The sequence below is a fragment of the Manis javanica genome, chromosome 5 (assembly GCF_040802235.1).
Source record: "Manis javanica isolate MJ-LG chromosome 5, MJ_LKY, whole genome shotgun sequence".
In the NCBI taxonomy this organism is placed as follows: Eukaryota; Metazoa; Chordata; class Mammalia; order Pholidota; family Manidae; genus Manis; species Manis javanica.
In genome coordinates, this window is record NC_133160.1 from 83,000,135 (window position 1) to 83,022,084 (window position 21,950).

At 39.1% G+C, this 21,950-nt stretch overlaps 1 protein-coding gene across 1 annotated transcript in view; it reads left to right on the forward strand.

Moving 5' to 3' along the window:
- Positions 1 to 16,154: 16,154 nt before the first annotated feature.
- Positions 16,155 to 21,950, forward strand: part of COL25A1 (collagen type XXV alpha 1 chain) — a 457,450-nt gene continuing 451,654 nt past the window's right edge. Inside the window, exons 1-2 of the mRNA XM_037020206.2 lie at positions 16,155 to 16,451; positions 17,526 to 17,595. Coding sequence (XP_036876101.1) covers positions 16,155 to 16,451; positions 17,526 to 17,595 — 367 coding nt within the window. The remainder of the gene's footprint in view (positions 16,452 to 17,525; positions 17,596 to 21,950) is intronic.

Consider the following 21,950-nt stretch of genomic DNA (forward strand, 5'->3'; position numbering starts at 1 on the left):
AGAGCTGGAAGCTGCATTTATATAGTGCTTTTCATTAGACTGAGAAAGTAAAACATGCCGGGTGTGAAGGACGCTGGTGGAGGACTGATGGGAAATGTGGTGAATTGAAGAAATTAAGCTCTCCCGAAGGAGGCAGCTTCTACTTAGCTCCAGCTGATGGTTGCCAGTTGGCAATGAAGACAGTCGCCAGATCTTCTGAGTTTTCAGAAGATGGAAATCCAGATTTTTTTAAATGGGAAAACTCCTATTTTTAAAACACTGTGTGGGCCAAATCAAATACGTTTGTGGGCTGTATTCAGTCTGTGGCCTACCATTTTGAGACCTTTGATTTATAGTTCTCACAAAACATGACATTTCTGTTCCAATTTGTAAGCTCGAGGCTTGTTACTTCCAGACTTAGTTCATTTTCTGTACTTCTACCTTCCTCCTTCACTTCTTTATTATTTACACAAATGTCTGATTCTCCTCAGGATTCTACATGGTCTTGATGGCACAACTTGCATCCATTTATCAATTTTGTATTCTCTAAAGTTTACTATAAGTGTTTAAAATAGTGCAACACTTGGTAAGTGCTGGCTAAATAGCGTTTGCTAAATAATGCATTTTCAAAGCTGGTCAGAAGAAACTTGAAACTCTACTTGGGGTCCTCTTACTGAAACACAATTTGCCAAAAAAAAAATAACTGAAAACTATTTTGGGCTTTCCATCTCCAGAAATAGTTGACTATAATTCAGCCCAACTCTCTTGCAAAGTAAACTAAAACATCCAGACAAACTGCAGCAAATATCTTATTAATAGCATCAAAGACCTAACATGATAGTGAAGAATTGCTTTGAGAGAACAGGGAGGGCATAAGAGCATAAACTGGTGGTAAGTCTTTTATCCTGGGGACATTTGCCATGCATGGGAGGTGACAGAGAAGAGGAGGAAGAGATGCCTAGGTAGGTAGGACTGGAGACTAAGAAACGTTAGACACATATCCACTGTCCTTGCTGCCCCATATTAGATATGTGACCTTTCTGGGGAAATAGCTGAGTGGTGCTTCGGGCTTTAGAGGGACAGGAATAGGTGCTTGGAAACTTCTGAGGTGAGAAACGTCATGGCACATGTCCTTTGTTCTGGGACAGGTTGGTGACTTGACATTTCCCATCCAACTTCCTTATTTTGTTACTCACTCTAATAAGGCTAATTCTGAATGAAATGATTCTCAAACCTGTAGTCAGTAAACTGTTTGAAGTCAGTCAGAAGCTCTGTCAAGTGTAGGGCTTCACCTTTTGAGAGGCCATGTTTGGATCCTCCTCCAGCGAATCCCCTCTCCAGAAAGTCAGTGGCCCACTGGGCCAAGGACATGTGTCCATCTGGTGCTGTTTCTGGGCTCTCTCCCCATCCCCCAGCCATGCTCAGGGTAGGGGACAGTGAATTTCCCTACCAAATGGTGCTGAGGCCCAACCGCCAGAGGGCATAGCTTAACATTGGTGTGTGCATCTCTAGGCCCCAAAAGGTGGCTCAGGGTAGGTTGTATATGTGTGTGTGTTGGGGCGGGGGTAAGTGGCGACAGATCCCACATGGTCCTTGATCACAGGGAAGTTACTGAAAAGAATTAAGTCATTCTAGGAACTTTGTGAAGTTACGAGCTGTATAGGGTTCCTACAATTGGACTTCTTGCCAGGATAACATGAGAGCAGCCAACTCATGTTCACGAATTGTACTTAATATCAGTCTTACTGTGCAAGTTGGATTTCCAAATCACAGAAAGTTTCTATTAAGGTGCAAGATGTGTAATAGATGTCTATGTTATGGGTGGTCTGGAAAAACTTAATAAAGGAGGTGATTAAAATATATAGGCTTCCTGGATCTTTGCCTACAGCCCACTGCCAGAACCCCCCCAACCCATGCCACACTCTATCTGCTTGTAAAGATTTTCATCTAACACTAACTTTTGGGAATTTACTTCATCACATCTTAGATTCATACATATTAGTGACAAGAGTAAGAGCATATACATCATGCTAGCAAGGAGCTAAATATCCCTTAATTATAGTACATGACATCTCAAAAATTGAAAACTCAAATATTCCTTGTGATGTCAACATGCTCTAGGAAAAATTAGATGCTTTTCACAAACAAGTACTTTTACCTTTGATAATTATTTAGAGATGTTGGAACAACTTGCCAACACAGCGAGTTGGGACAACTGAACAAAATCTGTTTTAAAGAAATTTTCCCTGAAGAAACTAAAAACTTTTAACTGCATATATTCTACTTCAATTTTTATACATGTCTGTGGTGGATACATTGTATGAATGAGTTGTTAAAACTTGATTTGAATGTTCTCATTCTGTTGAATACTTGGTTTTATGGAAAGAGGCTTAATAACCAAGTTTTTTCTTTTTTTTACGAAATGAGGTAAATTCAGAAAGAATACAATTAACCATTTTAAGGTGTACAATTCAGTGGCATTTAGTAGATTCACAATGTCATGCAACCACCACCTCTCTCCAGATATAAAACTTCATTGCCCCTGAGAAAAAATCCTATATCCATTAAGTAATCACTTCCCATTACCCCAACCACCACGTCCCCGTAACTACAGATCTGAATTGGTCTCCATGGATTTGCCTATTCTGGATATATCAAAAAGAGGAGTCATACAATATGTGACTTTTTGTGTCTGGCTTCTTTTACTTGGCATAATGTTTGAGGTTTATTCAAGTTGTTGCATATATCAGTACTTTGTTCCTTCTTATGGCAGAATAATATTCCATGAGATGTATATATACCACAATTTGTCCATTCATTGGTTGATAGGCATTTATGTTGTTTCTCCTTTTTGGTTATTACGAATATGCAATAAACATTCATGCAAACATTTCTGTGTGGATATATTTCATTCTTCTTGGATACATACTTAGGAGTGGAATTGTGGTATATGGCAATGCTATATTTAACTTTTTGTGGAGCTGCCAAAGTATAACCAAGTTTTGTATACTCTTGACTACCTTTGAATTTTAAACAATGTACTATATCTTTTAACAGTTTTACTGAGATATAATTCACATACTATAAAGTTTACCAATTTAAAGTATACTGTTGAATGGTTTTTAGCATATTCACAGGGTTGTACAACCATCATTACAATTTTAGGACATTTTTATCACCCAAAAGAAACTTTGTATTCTTTAGCAGTTACCTCTCTTCCCCTCCATTAGTCATAAGCTTAGGCAATCACCAATATAGTTTCTTTATATATGGATTTGCCTATTTTGAATATTTTATGTGGATATTTTAGATATTATAAATGGAATCATATAATATGTGGTCTTTTGTGATAGGCTTCTTTCACTTAGCATAATATTTTCAAGGTTCACCCACATTGTAACAAGCTACCTCATTCCTTTAATGGCTGAAAAATATTCCTTGTATGACTATACCATATTTCATTCATTCATCAGTTGATGGGCATTTGCAATGTTTCCATTTATTGGCTAATATGAGTAATGCTGGCTTAAACATATGTGTACAAGTTTTGTGTAGATGTATGTTTTTAATTCTCTTGGGGATATACCTAGACTGGAATTGCTAGGTCAGATGGTAACTCTATGTGTAACTTTTTAAAGGACTTCCAGACTCTTTCAAAGTGATTGTACTATTTTGTATTCTACCAGTAGTCTATGAAGGTTCCAATTTCTCCACATCCTCAATAATTACTCTTCTAATGATTATCTTTTTACTTATAGCCATCCAAGTGAGTGGGAAGTATTTTGTTGCAGTTTTGATTCACATGACCTTAATGGCTTAATGATGTGCATCTTTTCCTGTACTTTTTGGCCATTTGTGTATCTGTTTGGAATTTGCTCCCTTTTTTTAATGGGTTGTTAGTCTTTTTATTATTGAGATGTAAGAGTTCTTTTTATTCTCTACATGCAAGTCCTTTATCAGATTTACTATTTGTAAATATTTTCTCCTGTTTTGAGGGTTGTCTTTTTACATTCTTGATCTTTGAAACACAAAGGTTTTAAATTTTGATGAAGACCATTTAACCTATTTTTTTCTTTCATTGTTTGCTCTGTTGGTGTTGTATCTAAGAAAACATTGCCCAAACCAACGATCATGATGATTTACTCCTGATTCTTTTAAGTGCTTTACAGATTTAGGTGTTTGATTATTTTGGGTTAATTTACTTCATGTCTTAGATCCATACATATTAGTGACAAGAGTAAGAGCATATACATCATGCTAGCAAAGAGCTAAATATCCCATTAATTATAGTAGATAACATCTCAAAAATTGAAACCACAGTGTGAAGTAGGGTCCAATTTCATTCTTTTGCATGTGAATATCCAGTTGTCAAAGTCAAATTATATCCTTACATTGTTTTCTCTAAGAAGCTGAACTTTTTCCCTACAGATGTTTTCTGCCATATTTCCCCATCTCTGCCGTGGTACCAACACTCCTCCATAAACTGGAAATTTGGAGTTAGTCATGCTCTTTCCTTGAATATGTTAGCCCTGGGCTCACTACTATCACTACTTTCTTTGAAATTTTTTATGATTTCAATGTCCATGCAGATGATTATTCCAATACCCTGGTGTCTCAGTTTTTTATTTAACCAGTGATCCTATAGTACAGCTTACCTCAGCCTTTTCCCTGCAAGGTCATATTCTAGATCGGTAGTCCTCAATTAGAATTAGAATAGGCTGGGGAACTTTAAGTGATACCAATGACAGTTCTCCTCAAGCTGAATTATATCCAGATCTCCTGGGATACAACCCAAGCATCATTATTTCTGATGTGCCACCAGGATTGAGAAACACTGCCCCTGATGCCGTGGCCAGTTAACTTTAATACTTTCCTTATATCAAGTGTTCCAATCTCCAGTTGCCACCTCTTTCCACCTCATTGCTTTGAATGGACAAACTCCAGCAAATTTTCCACTGGGATCTACAATCCACTTATTTTAGCATTTTTCATGGGCCTTCACATCCCTAGTGTCTATACCTCCCTTATGCAGTATTCTGTTACAGTGATGGCCCCCAGTGATTCATGCCTTTGAGTTGGTCCCTCCACTTTAAATAGTGTTAGCTGTATGACTTGCTTTAACCACTAACGTGGTGGAAATGACACTGCTTCTTGAGGAGAAGCCCAGCTACCCTGTTGGAGAGACCATGTAAAAAGACCACACAAAGAGAATAATAGAGCAGGAGAGGGAACATGTAATAGGATCAAGGAACTCAAATGACAGTGAGAATCGAGGCTCCAGGCAGTCCAGGTGATTTCAGTGTGCAGTCTAAATTGAGAAACACTGATTTATATACTGATGATTCCCAAATATGTATGTTTATTGTCCAATAGAGCTTTCTGTTGAAGATAAAGAAAGTTCTATATTATCTACCCTCTACCCCGTCATCCCTCTAACAATCTCTACTTCTCTCCCCTTGCTTACTATACTCCTGTCACATTGACCTTGCTTTTCCTCAAACAAACTGGGTATACACCCCTTTCAGGACCTAAGCTTCTTTCCACTTTCTGTAGTACTATTTCTCCAGATAGTCCCATTTTTCACATGCCTCACTCCATCATTCTCTTCTGGACTCTGTTCAATGCAATGTAGTAAGTGCTGCACTGAGTTAATTTTGCTAGTCCTGCTGAAATGTCAACTAATAGATTTATTAAAATATGTGAAGACAAGCAACTAATAAAAAGTGTTACAGTTCCCATTTTGGCAAGAATGTGCAGAGAGGGAAACTGTTATATATTGATAGTGGCTGTATAAATTGGTACTACAGCTTTGGAGAGTAATTTGACATTATCTGGCAAAGTAGATGTGTATGTCCTATGAAACAGGAATATAGCTCAAGTGATTTAAAAATTGTGTCTATAGATTCTCTGATACCCGTCCCTTGTATAGGTGGGGTTTAATTCTCCTCCCCTTGAGTAGAGGCTAGACATAGTGACTCACTGCTAATGAATAGATGTGAATGAAAATGACAGTGTGTGACTTCCAAGAGTAGGCCATAAAAGGCATTAAAGCTTCTTTCTTACCCTCTTTCTTGGATCACGTGCTCTTTGGGGAGGCCAGTTGCTATGTCATAAAGACACTCAAGCAGCCTTTTGGAGTGACCCTAGTGGCAAAGAAGTGAAGTCTCCTGACAAGAGTCAGAGAAAAATTAAAACATGTCAAGAACCATGTGAGTGAGTCATCATGGAAGAAGATTCTCTAGCCCTAGTCAAGCCTTCAGATGACTACAGTCCCAGTTGACATTTTGACTGCAACTTCCTGAGAGATCTTGAGCAAAAGGCATCCAGCTAAGCCATTCCAAAATTCCTGTTCCACAGAGGCTGTGAAATAAATTATGTTGTTTTAAGCTACTAGGTTTTGGGATAATCTGTTGTACAATAAAAGATAATTAATATAACAGCCTAAAGAAATTCTGGCATTTGTGAAAAAAAAAGTAGTGTACAGAATGCTTATAGCAGCATTGCTTGAAATGGGTGGGGGGTGGGGGGGAAAGAAAAAGACAGAGACAACCCAGAAGTCTATCAACAGAAGAATGATTAAATGCCTGTGGGATAGTCATACAATGGCATGTGAACAGCAGTAAAAATGTTGAACAGAATTACAACTTAAATAAATCCCTCACATACAATGCTAAGAAAAAAGCAATACATTAATACGAACAGTACATTTATATGAAGTTAAAAAACATGTAAATCTAAATAATAGGTTGTTTATGAATATATATATGGTAAAATTAAAGAAATGCAGGGGAAATTAACCATCATATTCAGGATCTATTGCTTAAAAATTAATTATCACCAAAATTGGTTTAAAACAATAAATATTTATTATCTTGCAGTTTTTGTGGGTTGAGAATTTGGGAGCAGATCAGCTGGCTATTTCTGGCTCTAGATCCCTCATGACGTTTCATTTAAAACACTGGCTGGCACTGCCGTCATCTGAAGGCTTAAGTGGAGCATGAGGATCCACTTCATCAATATGCTTGGCAAGCTGGTGCTGGTTATTGACAGGAAGCTTCACTTCCTCCCCACATGGGTTTCTTCTTAGGGTGATTGAATGTCTTCATGATATGATGACTTACTTTTCTCAGGAAGAACAGTCCAAAAGGGAGAAAAATACACATCTTCCCCTAAGGCCTCCAAATGCTCACCTCTAACAGCATCAGTCTGAAGTCAAGGATCTCATCAAGTCCAGGTGTGAATGAGGCTCTTCAGTTATGGTTACTTGATTATGAACCTTAAGTGCCTCAAGTACAATTACTCTTTATATAAAGACCTGTGAACTAAATAGACATGTTATTTGCCCCACATCTATCCAAATTATGATAGTGGGGCAGACATAGGATAATGCCATACTCATTCCTGTTTAATTAAAAGTGGGGAAAAATATCACAAGGAGTTACTGGTCCACAGAGCTTCTGAAATTTGGCTGAGCAAATGTTGGAATGATTAGGGCTGAGGCTAATTTCTCCCTGGTAATGATTCTCCCTAATTTTTGGCTCTGCCTTCTGGCCCTTTGGTTCTGTGCTCTAAGTTAGCTTTTCTTTTCCATGAAATATCACCTGTGTTACATATTCAGCAGCTCCACAGTGTTCTGAGTCTGCTTCCTGCCTACAGAGGTTTCAGAGTCCAAAGCCTCTCCTCCTTTTGAATGTCTTTTAGTTCAAGCTGAAGCTTTTGCCAATATAATTTTCCTCAAAAGTTTATTGGTTTCTTATAAATATTATTGGGGCTCACTCCACTGAGATAAGCCATACTCTGAGTTTCTGCTGAGATTACTGAAGGACAACATCCTAAGCTTTTTATATGCTCTATTATTTGATTAAACAGTCCTTTGAGGTATCGGTGTAGATATATTTGAGATCTGAATGAAAGATTTGAGAGTCATACCCTCAGCTTTTCTGTATTTCTTTTCTGAGAGTCTCTGGATTTGATTGTGCCCAAAAAGTCATTTCTTAGTATTAGTATCAACTGTCATCTGCAGAGGATAGGAATTTTCAAACCCAACTAACTATTCTTGGCTTCTTTTTATTTCAACTTTTATATTTGACTACACAGAAGAAGAAACCTGTTGCCACCTTCAGTGGTCTAAAAGGAATCTTCTTGGCAAAGTCACATGGTTCAGTAAGTATGCTTTCCTACTTTCCATGTTACCACAGGCAATAATGTTGCAACGTCTGCCCCTTCATAGCAAGAATCTATATCTTTGTAATTCCAAATGATGTTTTCCTTACTTTCCTTTAAGCCCTCATCTGAAGTCTCCTATGAGACCATTTTGGGTCTACTAATGGAGGTCTCTATGCTGTCAGACTTTCACTGTTATTCTCTTCAAAATGTTTCTACAAAGGATTTGTGTTACGTTCCATTTTACAGATAGTGTCCAGCAGCTTTCCAAAATGCTTGTGTAAATTTCCACTTCAACAAGCAGTGTGTGAGAATTCCAGTTGCTCTACATTTATTATATTTGCTATTGTCTGTCTTTCATTTGTCATTCTGGGAGGTACACAGTGGTATAATATGGTGGTTTCAATGTGCATTTTTCTGATTATTTATGGGGCTAAACACCACTAACAGTGTTTATTGGCTCTTTTTAGTTTTCCTTTTCTTAAAGTGCTTATTCAAGCTTCTGCTCACTTTTCTATTGGGTTGTCTAGATTTTTCTCACTGCTTTGTAGGAGTTCTTACATATTTCAGATAATAAGCCTGTTCAATTCTACAGTAGGCAAATATAATTTCCCAGTCTGTGGCTTGTTTTTTCACTCATTTATGACTTTAAAATAAAATGAGGGCTCTTAATTAATGTATTCCAATTTTTCAATCATTTCCTCAATGTTAGTGCTTTATGTGTCTTATTTAAAAAACCCTGCCTAAAGTCATATTCTTCCATATCTTCCAAATTGTTTATGTTATTATTTTTAATATTAGGTTTATATATACAATTTCCTCTTAATCCTTACTTACTCTATGAAGAAAAAATTCAATCTCATTTTATTCTGTATGAATACACAATTATCCCAGCATAAATGATTGAGAAATCCATTTTTCACTCACTGTTCTTCAGTGTCTTTTCCTTCCCATAGTAATGCCAATGTGTGGGTTTGTTTCTAAGAGTCTTTATACTGTTTCTTTGGTTTAACTTCTGTCCCTTCAGCAAAGCCAAACTGTATTGGTTAGTATACCTTTATAAGATACCCTCATATATTTTGGTAGCTGACAGATCCCAGTCCTTGTTTTGTTCTTCCTTATAAAAAGTATCTTAGTCATCTCTGCATTTTATTTTCTAAACAACTGTGAGGTGCTTGCACAAGAGGCGATGCCTAGTCGGGGTGAGCCAGGCCATTGTAGCTCCAGAAGATAACAAGAACTCTTCCTGCCAAAATCAGGCCGGATGCAACCTGAAACAGGATGTGAATGGTTTATGAAAAGAGCCAATTACACAAGATGAGTCTACGAGCTGCTCAAAGCCTCAACTGTCAAGGGGAAGGAGAACAGAGCAAACAGCAGGACAGATCTGTAAAAGAGGGTATTATGTCAATAACACAGTGGCACAGCACAGGACAAGCCTCCCCTGGACACAGAGAGGCAGCAAAAGTCACAAGGACAGACACAGGGGAACATGGAGCAACAGCCTCTAGCATGTCACCATCTGTGGACCCTTCACCAGGAGGCAGCAAAGAGAGCTTAGGTATCTGCTCCCATGGTGCTCCCTATGGGATGCAGTGGAGGACAGTGATAAAGGCGCAGCTCCTTTGTAGTAACAGAGCTCTTCTGTATCGTGATGGTGGTGGTGGTTAAACAGATACATACATGGGAGAAAACTGCATAGAACCCTCCTGCCCCCCGGCCAAACATGCCTATAAAAACTGGGGAAGGCTACATAGGGTCTGTAATTTAGTCCATGGACTATACCAATGTCATTTTCCTGGTTGTGACATTGTACTACAGTTGTACAAGCTCACCAATGGTGGACGCTGGTGAAGGGGTCACTGGACTCCACTACTATTGCACATTCCTATGAATCTGTAATTATCTAAAAAAATTTTTTTTGAAAAAATCTAAATCATCTCTAAATGAAAAAAAAGTATTCTTTATGGTTTTTGAAATATACAAAATATAAAACTTTTCATGAATATTCATAGAAGTTTCATTTGTATATCAAAAAACTGGAAATAATTCAAATGTCTACCAACAAGTGAATATATAAACAAGTTGTTGTATACAATGGAATGTTACTCTGCAATAAAAATAAAATAGCATTATATTCAACACCATGGATAAATCTCAAAAACATTATGTTGAACAAAGGAGGCCAGACACACAAGAGTACATTATCTATGCTTCTATTTATGTGAAGTTCTAGAACAGGCAAAACTAATCTAAAATGACATAAAACACATTAATGGTTGCCTGGAGCAGGGAATTCTCCAAATCACCTAATAGCTGAAAGGTTGCCCTGATATTCTATTCTTATAAACAGAGACAGGACTAATATCATGATTAAGATATACAGCTACCCCATAGTGTAAGAATATACCTTTGTTGCACTTTGGTGTCTATGAATAAGTAAATTGACACTTTTAAATGCTAACAGCACCAATAGAAGCTAACATTTATATTGCATTTAATATCTACCAGGCATTGTAATGCTTTATACTAGAAATCCATTTATTCATCACAAAAAACAACAAAGGGTATATTATCTTTGTTTCATAGATGAGAAACCTGAGGCACAGAAAAATTAAGTGAGTGACAGAGCTGGATTATGAAACCAGTCAGTCTGACCTTTGAGTCTATACTTGTAACCATGATCTGAATTAATGCTACAAATAAGTTATGTCTATGTAGCATTGAAACAAAATGTTGATTTGGTATGTTTAATGAAAAGTTGTTTCTTGTTAGAATTAGCAAGATGATTGGAAAATTTTGGTTAAATCTATGAAGTGGGGTTATTACCTTGTTATTAAAAGTCTGAGAAAAAATTCACTTCTTCCCTGCACACAAAACAAAAAACAACTAACATAAAACTAACTCTGCAAAGAGGAATAGGATTTTGAAGGGCTTATATTATACAGATTATTGGATTTATACATTTGTAAACTCCTTGTTTAACCAGGCTTGTGTAAATGGGATCAGTTCCTTGATCTGTCTGAAAGGGATTTTTTCAGCCTGTCACCAAGAGCCAAGTTCTTTTCTATTCCTAAGAATATTTATAATTTGTGATTAATTGAAATTTGCCTGGCTATAGGAGAGCTACATCTTTTAAGTTCACTTCACTCACTGCCTACTCCATTCTATTTGAGAAACTTTGTTTTCTTAAAAAATGTTTCCCTGAGAGCACATTTGCATCTAACGTTTATGAAATAGCATGCTCAATAAAGCACACAATTTATTTTAGCATTTTCTTTATTTAGGTACTTAGTGAACACAGTGGGAAATTGTGGGTATACAAAGATGGCCACAAATCCCTTTATACATTTGCTTCTGTTTGATAGCTCTGATGGTGAAATTTGGTTAAATTTGTGGTTTTAGTAACTAAGTAGCCTCAAAAATTAATGGTGCTATAAAGATATTTTCTAACCAAATTAAAATATTTTTCTGTCATGTAAGTAATACCTAAAAAACAGAACATGTTTATCTCAACTACTTAATTTAGTCAGAGACTCCTTCTAAGTACATAAGACATTAAAATTTTGAGTATGTGTTAGCACACCTTTATGTTATATATTCTCCTACCGATCTGCCTCTTAGTGGCATATAGGAGTGGAGTACACCTTTAAAAAAAAATTAACACTTCTATCTACTTAAAAAGTTCATTCCTCTTATCTCCTTTTTGCTTTCTGTATCTTGTTTTTTCTCAATCATCTTCTTTCTCATTTTAACTTCTAGGCATGTCTCTTTGTCAGAAATCTTTATCTCTTTTTAAAAAATTGTTTCTAGGGCCTGTAGATTAGTAACAGTAGTGCTAGCAGTAATGCTAAATCCTGGGTCAGGATCCTGTCTAGGGTAGCATTGTAGGGAAGAGAGATGAGAGTAGTTGTACAGCTTAACTGGCTTACTGTTTTTGAGTTGCTCTAATGGGAGTCATCAAAGAAATAGAGAATATTTTGTTCAGTTTAATATGCTTCAGTGGGGGGCATTCTCATTTTACACGTACATTCCCAATGGGCATGTCAGTAAAAAAGCAAAACATCAACATTTGAGAGACAGGGATTGTTCTTACAGGGTCTGCTTGAATTATAGGGTATTACGGTAGTTCAATGCCACTTATGATGCTGTTGCATATGAAGACTGATTTCTTGAGGCTGTGATTCTATTAGTTTTTGTGGTGCTGTAACATATTACCATGAAATCAGTGACTTAAACAACACAAACTCACTCATTACAGTTCTGATGGTCAGAATTCCTAAACTCAAAGGGTTGGCACGTTTGCATTCCTTCCAGAGGCTCTTGGAGAGAATTTGTTCCTTGACTATTTCAGCTTCTAGTGACTGCCCATATTCTTTGGCTTCCATCTTCAAAGCTACTATTCACATCACACTGACCTCTGCTTCTACGGTCACATCTCCTCTCACTCTGAGAGCCTGCCTCCCTCTTATAAGGTCCTTGTTACACTGGGCCTACCCACATAATCAAAGAAAACCTTCCCATTTCAAGATCCTTAATTTAATCACCTGCAAATCCATTTTGTCAAGTAAGGTAGCATTTCTCATTTACAGGTTTAGGGATTAGAATGTGGACATCTTTGGATGTCCACTACTCTTCAAATCACCTGCATGTTCTACCACCAGCTATTTGCCTTTTACTACTATTGATATTCTTAGGTAGTTCGGAGTCAGGTGGACTGTACCATATTTCGTGCTATTTTTACTTTTTGAATCTTTCTCCACAAGGAACCAAAACAACTGTGCTCTGATGGATCTACAGAACATGGGTTCAAATCCCCAGAGCTTTCTTGATCCATGCATTTCTCTGTGCTTGATGCAGAGAATCTACTGGGTTTTCAGATCTTAGTGCTAAGGGCCAGTGCATTTCTGGGCTATTGTGCCCACCAAAGAAATCTTTATCCTCTGGATAAAGATTCTAAATCCACAAAATGCCAGCTCTATCCCTCTACTAAGATCTGACAGTTCTGAGAGCTTGCAAGAGTGCTAATGTACCTCCTCATGGCCTATTTCTATAAAACATGGCATAAGAACATGCATCATCCAAATTAAATGCATGACCTACTGTTAGCATCAGTCAGCACAGAAAATTGCTTTTCTACTAAAACTTTGAAAGAGCATGTCTTGCCCTAAAGAAAAGTTCTTCATTCTCTTTATCTCCATACTTTCTTTAGAGACACTGGAGTGGACAATGTCAGGGAAAATGTGAGCAATGAGGAAGGTGAGATGACACACCAGGTGATGACTTGTAAGACATAGGATTTCTATCCTAAGGACAAAAGGAAGTATTGAAGGAATTTAGGTAGATGAGGAAAGGAAGGCGACACTGGAGGATGGCAGCTCCATTTAGTGAGATAGGAAAAAAAGGAGGAAGAGCAGGGTTTGCAGGTAAGATACAGATTAAGTTGGGATTTCTTATGGGACATCCAAGTGGAGATGACAAACAGGCAACTGGCTATATAGGTCTAAGTCTCAGGAGAGAGATTTGGGTTTGCAATATGGGTTTATGACTTATCAGTGTTTAAGGACAGTAACTGAGAGCACTAAGATAGTGTACAGAGTTAGAGGCATAAAATAGAGACCTGAGGAAACCCAACATTCTGAGGACAAGGAGAGGAAAAGCCTGCAGAGGTGACTAAGTAATGGTTAGAGAGGTTAATCAGAAAATCAGAGGTGACATATTAAAAAAATTCATAACCATTCTTTAGATGCTATTATTGGAAACACATTTAATTACCATTTAATGTGACTTGAAAATTGCTTCTTTATGTATAAAATGAGGCCAATAATTTCTTACTTGCAGCACAGTTATGAGGTTCAAATAAAAAAATGTATTTGAAAATATTTTGTGAAGTATTAACACCAGTGGTTCTCAAACTTCAGTGTGTATCAAAATCATTAGGACTTGTTAATAACAGTGCTTGTTTCTGACTCAGCAATAGTAGTAGTTTCTGATTCAGTAGATGTGGGTGGGTCTCCAGAATTTGAATTTTGCATAATTTCTTAGTTGACGCTTAAGTTGTTGGGTCTGGGACCACCCTTTGAGAACTACTTCCTGTCACAAATGCAAGGAATTATGCTTTTGATTTTGTAGCAAAATTCACTGAGTTTTCCTCTGATGTTGCATCGGTTTCATCCCTGAACATTTTTTATTCCTGTTATCTTACATCAATTGATGTGGTTGAAATGTCTACACTACTTTATACCTACTTCATATTTGTGTACGTCTGTGAAAGATCAGCTTAGGGCAGCAGTATGTTGACTGCTTACATTAATAAGCAACAAGTGGTGGTTAGTTTGATTAAGGGTAGATTTTTGGTGTTTCCTGTGGGTAGGAGGAGGTAAGAACTCTGGAATAAGAGGTGGGATTTTTCCCCCCAAAGTCAAATAGACGTAGAATACTACTTTCAAAAATCCCATTGGAGAACTTGTAATTTGATCCAGAGGGAGCAACATGAGAGTCAGGTAAGAGGAAAAATTGACCTCATTCTTGTTTTTTCCTAAATCCTGAGAGATGTGTGTACCTCAACGCTCCCTTTTGCAATCCCACAAAACAGGGAATCAGGAAAACGCATTAGCACCCTAGTGGAGACTAGGATCCCAGAGCCGGGAGGAGACTCGGCGCGGCCAGGACAGACGGAAGCGGGGGAGGGGGGCGAAAACTTCCCGTAGTCGGAAACTGCAGGGCGGCAGTGGAAAGAGAAGAAAGTGGGGACAGGTACCTCAGGCGTCAGCCGGACACGTTGCCTCCGAGCATGCGGGAAAGAGAGGGAGAGGGAGAAAGGCTGCAGTAGAGCCAGCCCACGAGCTCCTGCCGCTGCTTCAGAGTGGAGGATTCGGGGCTTTCTGTTTCCCTTCTGAACGCCATTTCTCCTTATTTCACAGAGATGAAAGGGGCGCAGGGCCGACTCAGTAAGCGCCAGAGTCGCCGCCCTCCCTTCGCAGACCTCGCCGCGGCCCCCAGCCCAAGCCGGAGCAGCAGCCCTAGGGGGGGGGCGGGAGATACTCTGCAGGGGTGGGGAAGGCCACCAAGCTCCTCTCCAATCACGGTGGCCGCTCCAGCTATTTGCATATATTATGCTAATAAGACCTCCTGCGGCTCCCTCCCGCGCTCCCCGCCCGCTGGGGGATTCCCCCGGGCCTGGTCCGCTGTCTGGGCGAAGGTGAATGTATTATGATAATGAGGTGGGCTTCCACAGCGGCCGCGGGAGGTGGGGTGGCGTCGCGCGGCGGGAGCCGGGGGCCGGGGGAGGGACGCCGCGCGCGGGGCGCGCGCGCACTCAAACACTCGCACACCAGCATCCCGGGCGGTATTTAAGGCTCGCGCACGCGATGCTGCGGAGACACTTCGGGCTGCCGCGACTTCAGCGTTGAGACTCGCGTTTGCTCGTTGGGTTATTTCGTTTTCGTCTTTCTTCTCCTTAGCCACCCTTTTTTGCGCTACGCTCGCGTGGTCTCTCTCACCCTCGTGCCTGGAACTGAATCCATGTGGGAAACAGGTCGGCGTGCGGAAAAACACCGAATAGGTAGAAATAAGGCAGATTAACAGACGCAACAGGTCCGGTGCTCCGAGGCGAGGGAGAGCGGCGGCCCCTCTCAGCGCCTCTCCCGCTATCTCTTGGACCCTGCGCGGCCGCTCTCGGGACCCTCGGAAGAGGTGTCCATCCTCTGAGGGGCCAGGAGGGCCATCTGGCAGGGTTTCATTATAGTTTTTAACCTTATTGCCACCAGTCTCCGCATTGGGGGTGCTTTTCACTCCCAGCTGGGAGGGGAGGATAAAGCGGAGGATGGTCCACGTCTGCTGGTCTCGGCGTTGAGGAAAGCGGAGCTGCATCTCCGCGCTCCGGCTCCGACTCCGCCAACTAGTTGTGCAGCCACCGGGACCGAACTTTGGAGGAATCGTCCTTTTTCTTTCAAGAATATTGGAAGTGGTAGAGGGTGGGAGGTGAAACCGAGGCAGCCTACCCAGCCACGATGCTGGTGAAGAAACACGCAGGGAAAGGAGGGGGCCGGGAGCTGGGTGCCGAGGGCCCCGGCCCCATCGGACAGCGCTGTGCCCGGACCGTGCCCCCGTGCGCGGCCCTGGCAGCCCTCCTGTCGGTGGTGGCCGTAATGTCTTGTTTGTACCTGGGGGTGAAAACCAACGATCTCCAGGCGAGGATCGCCGCTCTCGAATCCGCCAAAGGGGACCCTTCCGTCCGTCTGCTTCCTGATTGCCTGGATCAGCTCAAAGCAGTGGTGCATGAGAAAGTGGAGCGACTTCTGGCTCAGGTGTGAAAGGCTAGGGTACTCTGCATGTGGATATCATCTTGCACAGGCGTGATTCTTGTGCACGACCAGCCTCCACCCTTACTCTATGCATACTTGATGTGGCTGGCTGTGCATATGTTAGGCGACCAGCTGTGCTCACTGTAGCATATCTTTGTATAGGCACATCCGTTTGTAGCACCTTTTCTGTCTCTATGTCATCTTCCCTCAGTCTTCTGAATGTTTGCATGCTAAACATATATGGAGGACATACAAAATGCGGAAGGGTGGCCAGAATGGCAGGCTGGCATTTTATCTCTAAATTTTCTGGAGTCCAATGTTAATCTTTTCCCATTATGTAGAGAATATTCCTTGCAGAGATAACATCTGCTGTATCCTTCAGGTGTTGTAAGAAGGTTAGGGCCATAGGTGTTATTAATATACAAACCATAACACTCTTGAAGGTGGAATAACCCTGTATATGATTTTAAATCAATCGCACATTGAATGTTTTCAAATAAGACGTTTAAAAAGAAAAAACAGTAAGTTAGTTTTTATAAAGAATGCAGTGTCAGGGTTTTCATGACTGCAGAGCCATTGGAGTTGAGAGTTGAAAGGAATCTACATTATGTCTATCAAAACCAGGGGTGGCTTCCACTAGAGTCAGGGGCTTTTCTGGAACTTTCTCTTCCTATAGGGAGGCTGTTTGGCAGTAGCAGCAGTACATGATAAGCAGTTTACCTTGATGTATATAAAATATTGGCTGTTAAAAAACCCATCATTTACCTAGAACTTCAACGTGTTAATGCCTGTTTTCTACATTGACTACTTATGCCTGAGTTGAGGAAGAGAGTGGTGGTAGTTGAAGAATGGGGAGAGATGTTCTACAAGTCCAGCAGTCTTGATGCCATGTCAACAGTCATTTTCTTTTTTTAGAATTTGGGTACTATTACCTTTTGACTTAAGTCCAAGGACATATGTATATGTTACTTGTACAGGCTATCAAACGCTAGCAAATCAAGCATATGGCCGGAAGTCCCTGAAGAATCCTTTTCTCTACAATGCTGTTGATGGTTGATAACTCTTCTTTTTCTGCAGAAATCCTATGAACATATGGCTAAAATAAGAATCGCAAGAGAAGCACCTTCAGAGTGCAACTGCCCGGCAGGTAAAATGGAACTTACTTAACAAAGGTTTCCTCCATAGCAGAGCAATTTCCTCCATAGCAGAGCATCTTAAACAAAGGTTCCCTGTCTGTCAAAGTCTACTGGTAGTAATAGTAAAGAAAGAATGCCGACCCAACTTAATTGAATGAAATCAACATGTCTCAGTCAAAAGAATGGCAAATAAAGCCCCAAATACTATTTTAAGTAGCATACTGTTATGGAAAAGCAAAGGAGATAGAGATAAACACCAAGGAAAATATGGGCAAGGTGATGTACAAAGGTGAAGTTCTTAGATTCACAGACTGAAAAAATATTCATTAATCTCATTTAATTTCAATGTCTGGTGAAAGGACTGCAGAACACCTTAGATTCTGACTTCTCTGGTGGCTAATGTTCATTAATACAGGTTTCCATTTGTTCCCTTTGATATATGATTATGTTAGTAAACAATCTTAACTCCTCTGCCTGCTTTTATTCTTTTCTATCAAAAAGGTTCTCTCTCCTATCCCATAGTTAGCAGTGAGTAATGAAAGGAAATTACTTCTTTATTTGAGCTGCTTGTTACAAACTATAGTATTTTCAATGACTTCTCAGAGAAGACTCTTAGATTTTTACCATTTTTCTCTGTAGTTTTAGGGAACTGTATTAATGACAGCATATTAGTAGAAGGATGGAGAACAGACACATCAGTGAATTTAAAAACCCTGGGTAATTATTAAATCTTCATTCATAAACTTCATAGACTTGGTAGTTTATCATCTCTTGACCTAACAATTTAGAAGTGCTTGAAATATGTCCATTGCAAAACATCTAGTAGATCCAGCTGCTAAATGCCATGAAAAACTCCTATGAATATTGAGGCTTTTATTTCAGATAATTGTTGGTAATGCATTTATAAAATTTAGCGTCTTTTATGATCACCAATGGAAAAGTGAGCTCCTACACTTTAATGTTCAGGAACATGTTACTTAGATACTCATATATATGGAGAGGCTAGTTCCTGTATTTTTCATGTTCTAGGGATTTTTTTCCCTCATGATAACTGGTTTTGACACAGCTAAGCCAGACACCATGTTTAGAAAATTCAAATGTTAAATCCCGGTTGTACATCATAAAATTTTTATTGTTTATGTTCTGCTCCATTGTGGACCATAATGGAGCTGTATTTTAACTAAAGCCCTTTCCATTGAGAAGACATATTCCTTAGGTAACAGGAAAACAAAGAGTTAATGTTTGACATCCATAGGTTTCATTCGTAGTTGTTTTAAGTTGGGAAAGACTTCAGAACTCAGAAATTCAAGGAAGCCACTTTTCTAGTGCAGGAATTAACTTGTAACAACCTCATCAGCTTGCAGAGATTATTTAAATTCCCAAGACAGTTGGTACATGACTTCACTGATCATACCACTTAAAGTCCAGTGTTTTCTGTAGACAGTACTGTTGCTAGCTGTGTGAAAAGTAACTTGTGTTTAATTAGTAAAGTTTTTAACGTACTTGGTAAGAAGTGGAGAAGTGACAGCCACAGCACTGAATTCGTTTTTTTGTGGATTTATGCATGTTTGATGTAAGCTTATTGAGGTTCAATTTGTATTCTGAAAGAAAGCCTTCTTTCACTTAGAGTTTACCTTCTATTATCTAAGGAGATCATTGTGAACCATTTTTCTTCTTAACATATTGATTTAATAATAAATGATGATTTCTCCATAATAACAAATAAATACCAAATGGGGATTTCCTTGGCTTTTTTGTTGACTCAGCGATGGCTGCTTTACTTTCTTGCCACCACTAGAGCTCCACATTACATCAGTTTTCTCCAGGTTGCTTGTGAGGTGACTGAAGGTGCACATTCCAATACACAGAATCAAAGTGGTTTCTTACTGATAGATCACTGTTATAGCAACACCCTCTTCTGCTTGTGGAATAATTAGACATCATTGAAATAAATTATGTTGAAATTGGTATCTTGGGGGAAATCTAGCTGTTTTGTTATGGTCAGTGAGGTATTGTCTTAGGGAATGGCCAAGAGGATTAGAAAGGGGATACAGTGCTTCCCACCTGGTTTGGCTCTAACTCTGGTTTGCAGTGACTAAGAGTTGTCACCCAGACATCTGTTTCTAGGGCAGAATGAGACAAGTCTGTGACCTCAGCTCAGTTCCTGTGGACGGATGCCCACCCCTTGAAGTTGACACTCTTGTTGACAGTGTCTATCACAGAGTCCTGAATTGATAGCATAGGACTAATGCTGTGTTGTTTGTGTTCACTTGAATCGCTTTTGATAGAACTCAGTCCCAGTGAGGTTTGTCCAGGTAGGCTACAAGGAAGTCAAGGAACTGATAGATTTTTTTTTTTTAACACAGGAAGGAACTTTCGTGGGAGAGAGACGGGAAAGACTATTATTATTGAATGGTTTCTAATTGTAGGAGAAGCACACTCTTACTTACTTTTCACAATGATGCCGAGAATTAAGTATTAGTAATCTCATTTTACATATGAAGAAACCGGACTCAGAGAAGGTGACTAACTTAAGATAGTAAAGGCAAGGTCAGAAGTCATGCCCACATCTGACAAAATCAAAAGCCAAGAATCTAATGAGGAATAGAGAATGAGTATAGGGTTTGGAGGTGGATGTTTCTGAGGTGGAATCCTGGGTCTGCTACTAAATAACTTTAACCTTGGCCAAATAATGAACTTGTCTATGTTCCAGTTTCTTCATCTGCAAAAAAATCCTACTTTTGTTGTAGGTTACTAATTTACCCACATTCTGGCATGTTAATTGCTGCTAATTAGATGATAGCAGCTACTACCCTTTTTTTTTTTTTCGTGATATGATGGATATTGTCCAACTGTACTTGAACAGTCTGAGAACTACTACCCTTTTTAATATATTATGTGCTACTTAGCTGTAATCTTGGCCAGGGGGACAACTTAGCTGTAATCTTGGCTAGGGGGACACATGATGTAGGTAGGAAGACAGATCTGGAGATGTATAACTTGCTCAAAACCGAGTGGTTAATTGATGGCTATTTCTGGACTAGAATACTGTGTGTGATTAAACAGTTGTCTGTGGATCACTCATGCAGATAATCAAATAAGTCACTATCTCATGGTGCTATAGCAATGAAATTGGTTATTTATAGATACTTATATTAGTCCCTTAAAATATTTTAGTCCCTTAAATTAGTCCCTTAAAAATTACAGGAAAAGCTTTTGACCTTGTAGGCAAACCATGATGGTAAATAGAACCAGTAAATAGAACCTGGGCTTAAAAGAGTATGGGGCTATTATAGAATGTCTTTATAATTTTGATACCAGATATTTACAAAAAGAAGTACTTAGCTTTCTGATTAATTTTCACACTTATTTTTAAATAGCTCTATTGAAGTATAGTTTATAATTACCCATTTTAAGTGGATGTTGTAAAGGATTCTAAAATAAATTTGTGGAGTTGGGCAACCATCACCACAATCAAATTTTAGATCACTTTCATCACTCCAAAAATTCATGTTTGCTTTTTTCATGTGCTCAGGAGAGGCTCTGTTTTTTGAATATTTGCTTTAAAGGATCCTAAAATAAAATTTAAAAACCATACAAATTGGAGCTCTGTTTAGCAGAATATTTGATTTAGCAGTGGCTGAACCATGGAAATTCAGCTGGCATTTGTGGCTTGGCCTCTGTAAAACTTGACCTTCATAGGAGAGAAGAAATTGGTTCTCTGCTATGGATGTAGAATTCTGTTTTTGGTTCTGTACTTGGAGTTCTACATTACATACATATAAACCAGGCACATTTGTGGGAGCGTTTCTATGTTCCAACTGAAAGAGAACGCTGTGAGCCAGGCAGCCAACCTACAGCTCGTGAAGTTTGTCTACACTTCACTCATTAGTAGGGGGTAACTGCCCAGGGTATTAGATGCAAGAACCACTGTTGAACAAGGGACAGAGAAGGTGAATGGGCAGTGAAGAATATGGAGTTCTAAACCTGGCTTTGTCATCAGCATGTTCTACAATCTTGGCAAGTCATTTCCAAGAATGACTTTTACAGACTCTACATTCGTATCCCCAATATAGGAGTATTACTAGAATGACTTTTGAAAGGCATTTGTTAACTGTTCTCATTGAGTCTACATTTCAGTGAAGATGACAGACATTTATTTAAAAATGACATGAATTTACAGTCATGATAAATGCAACCAAAAAGAAGAACTGTGTGCTTTGGAGTACATGATCAGAATTTCTTCCATGTTGTAAATACTAAGGATTTTTTGTTTTCTTGGAGAGGATAAGAGAGAAATTCATGGTAGGAGACACCAGAATATGAGAAAATTTCACTTCTGATTACAAATAAGACTCTAGCAATG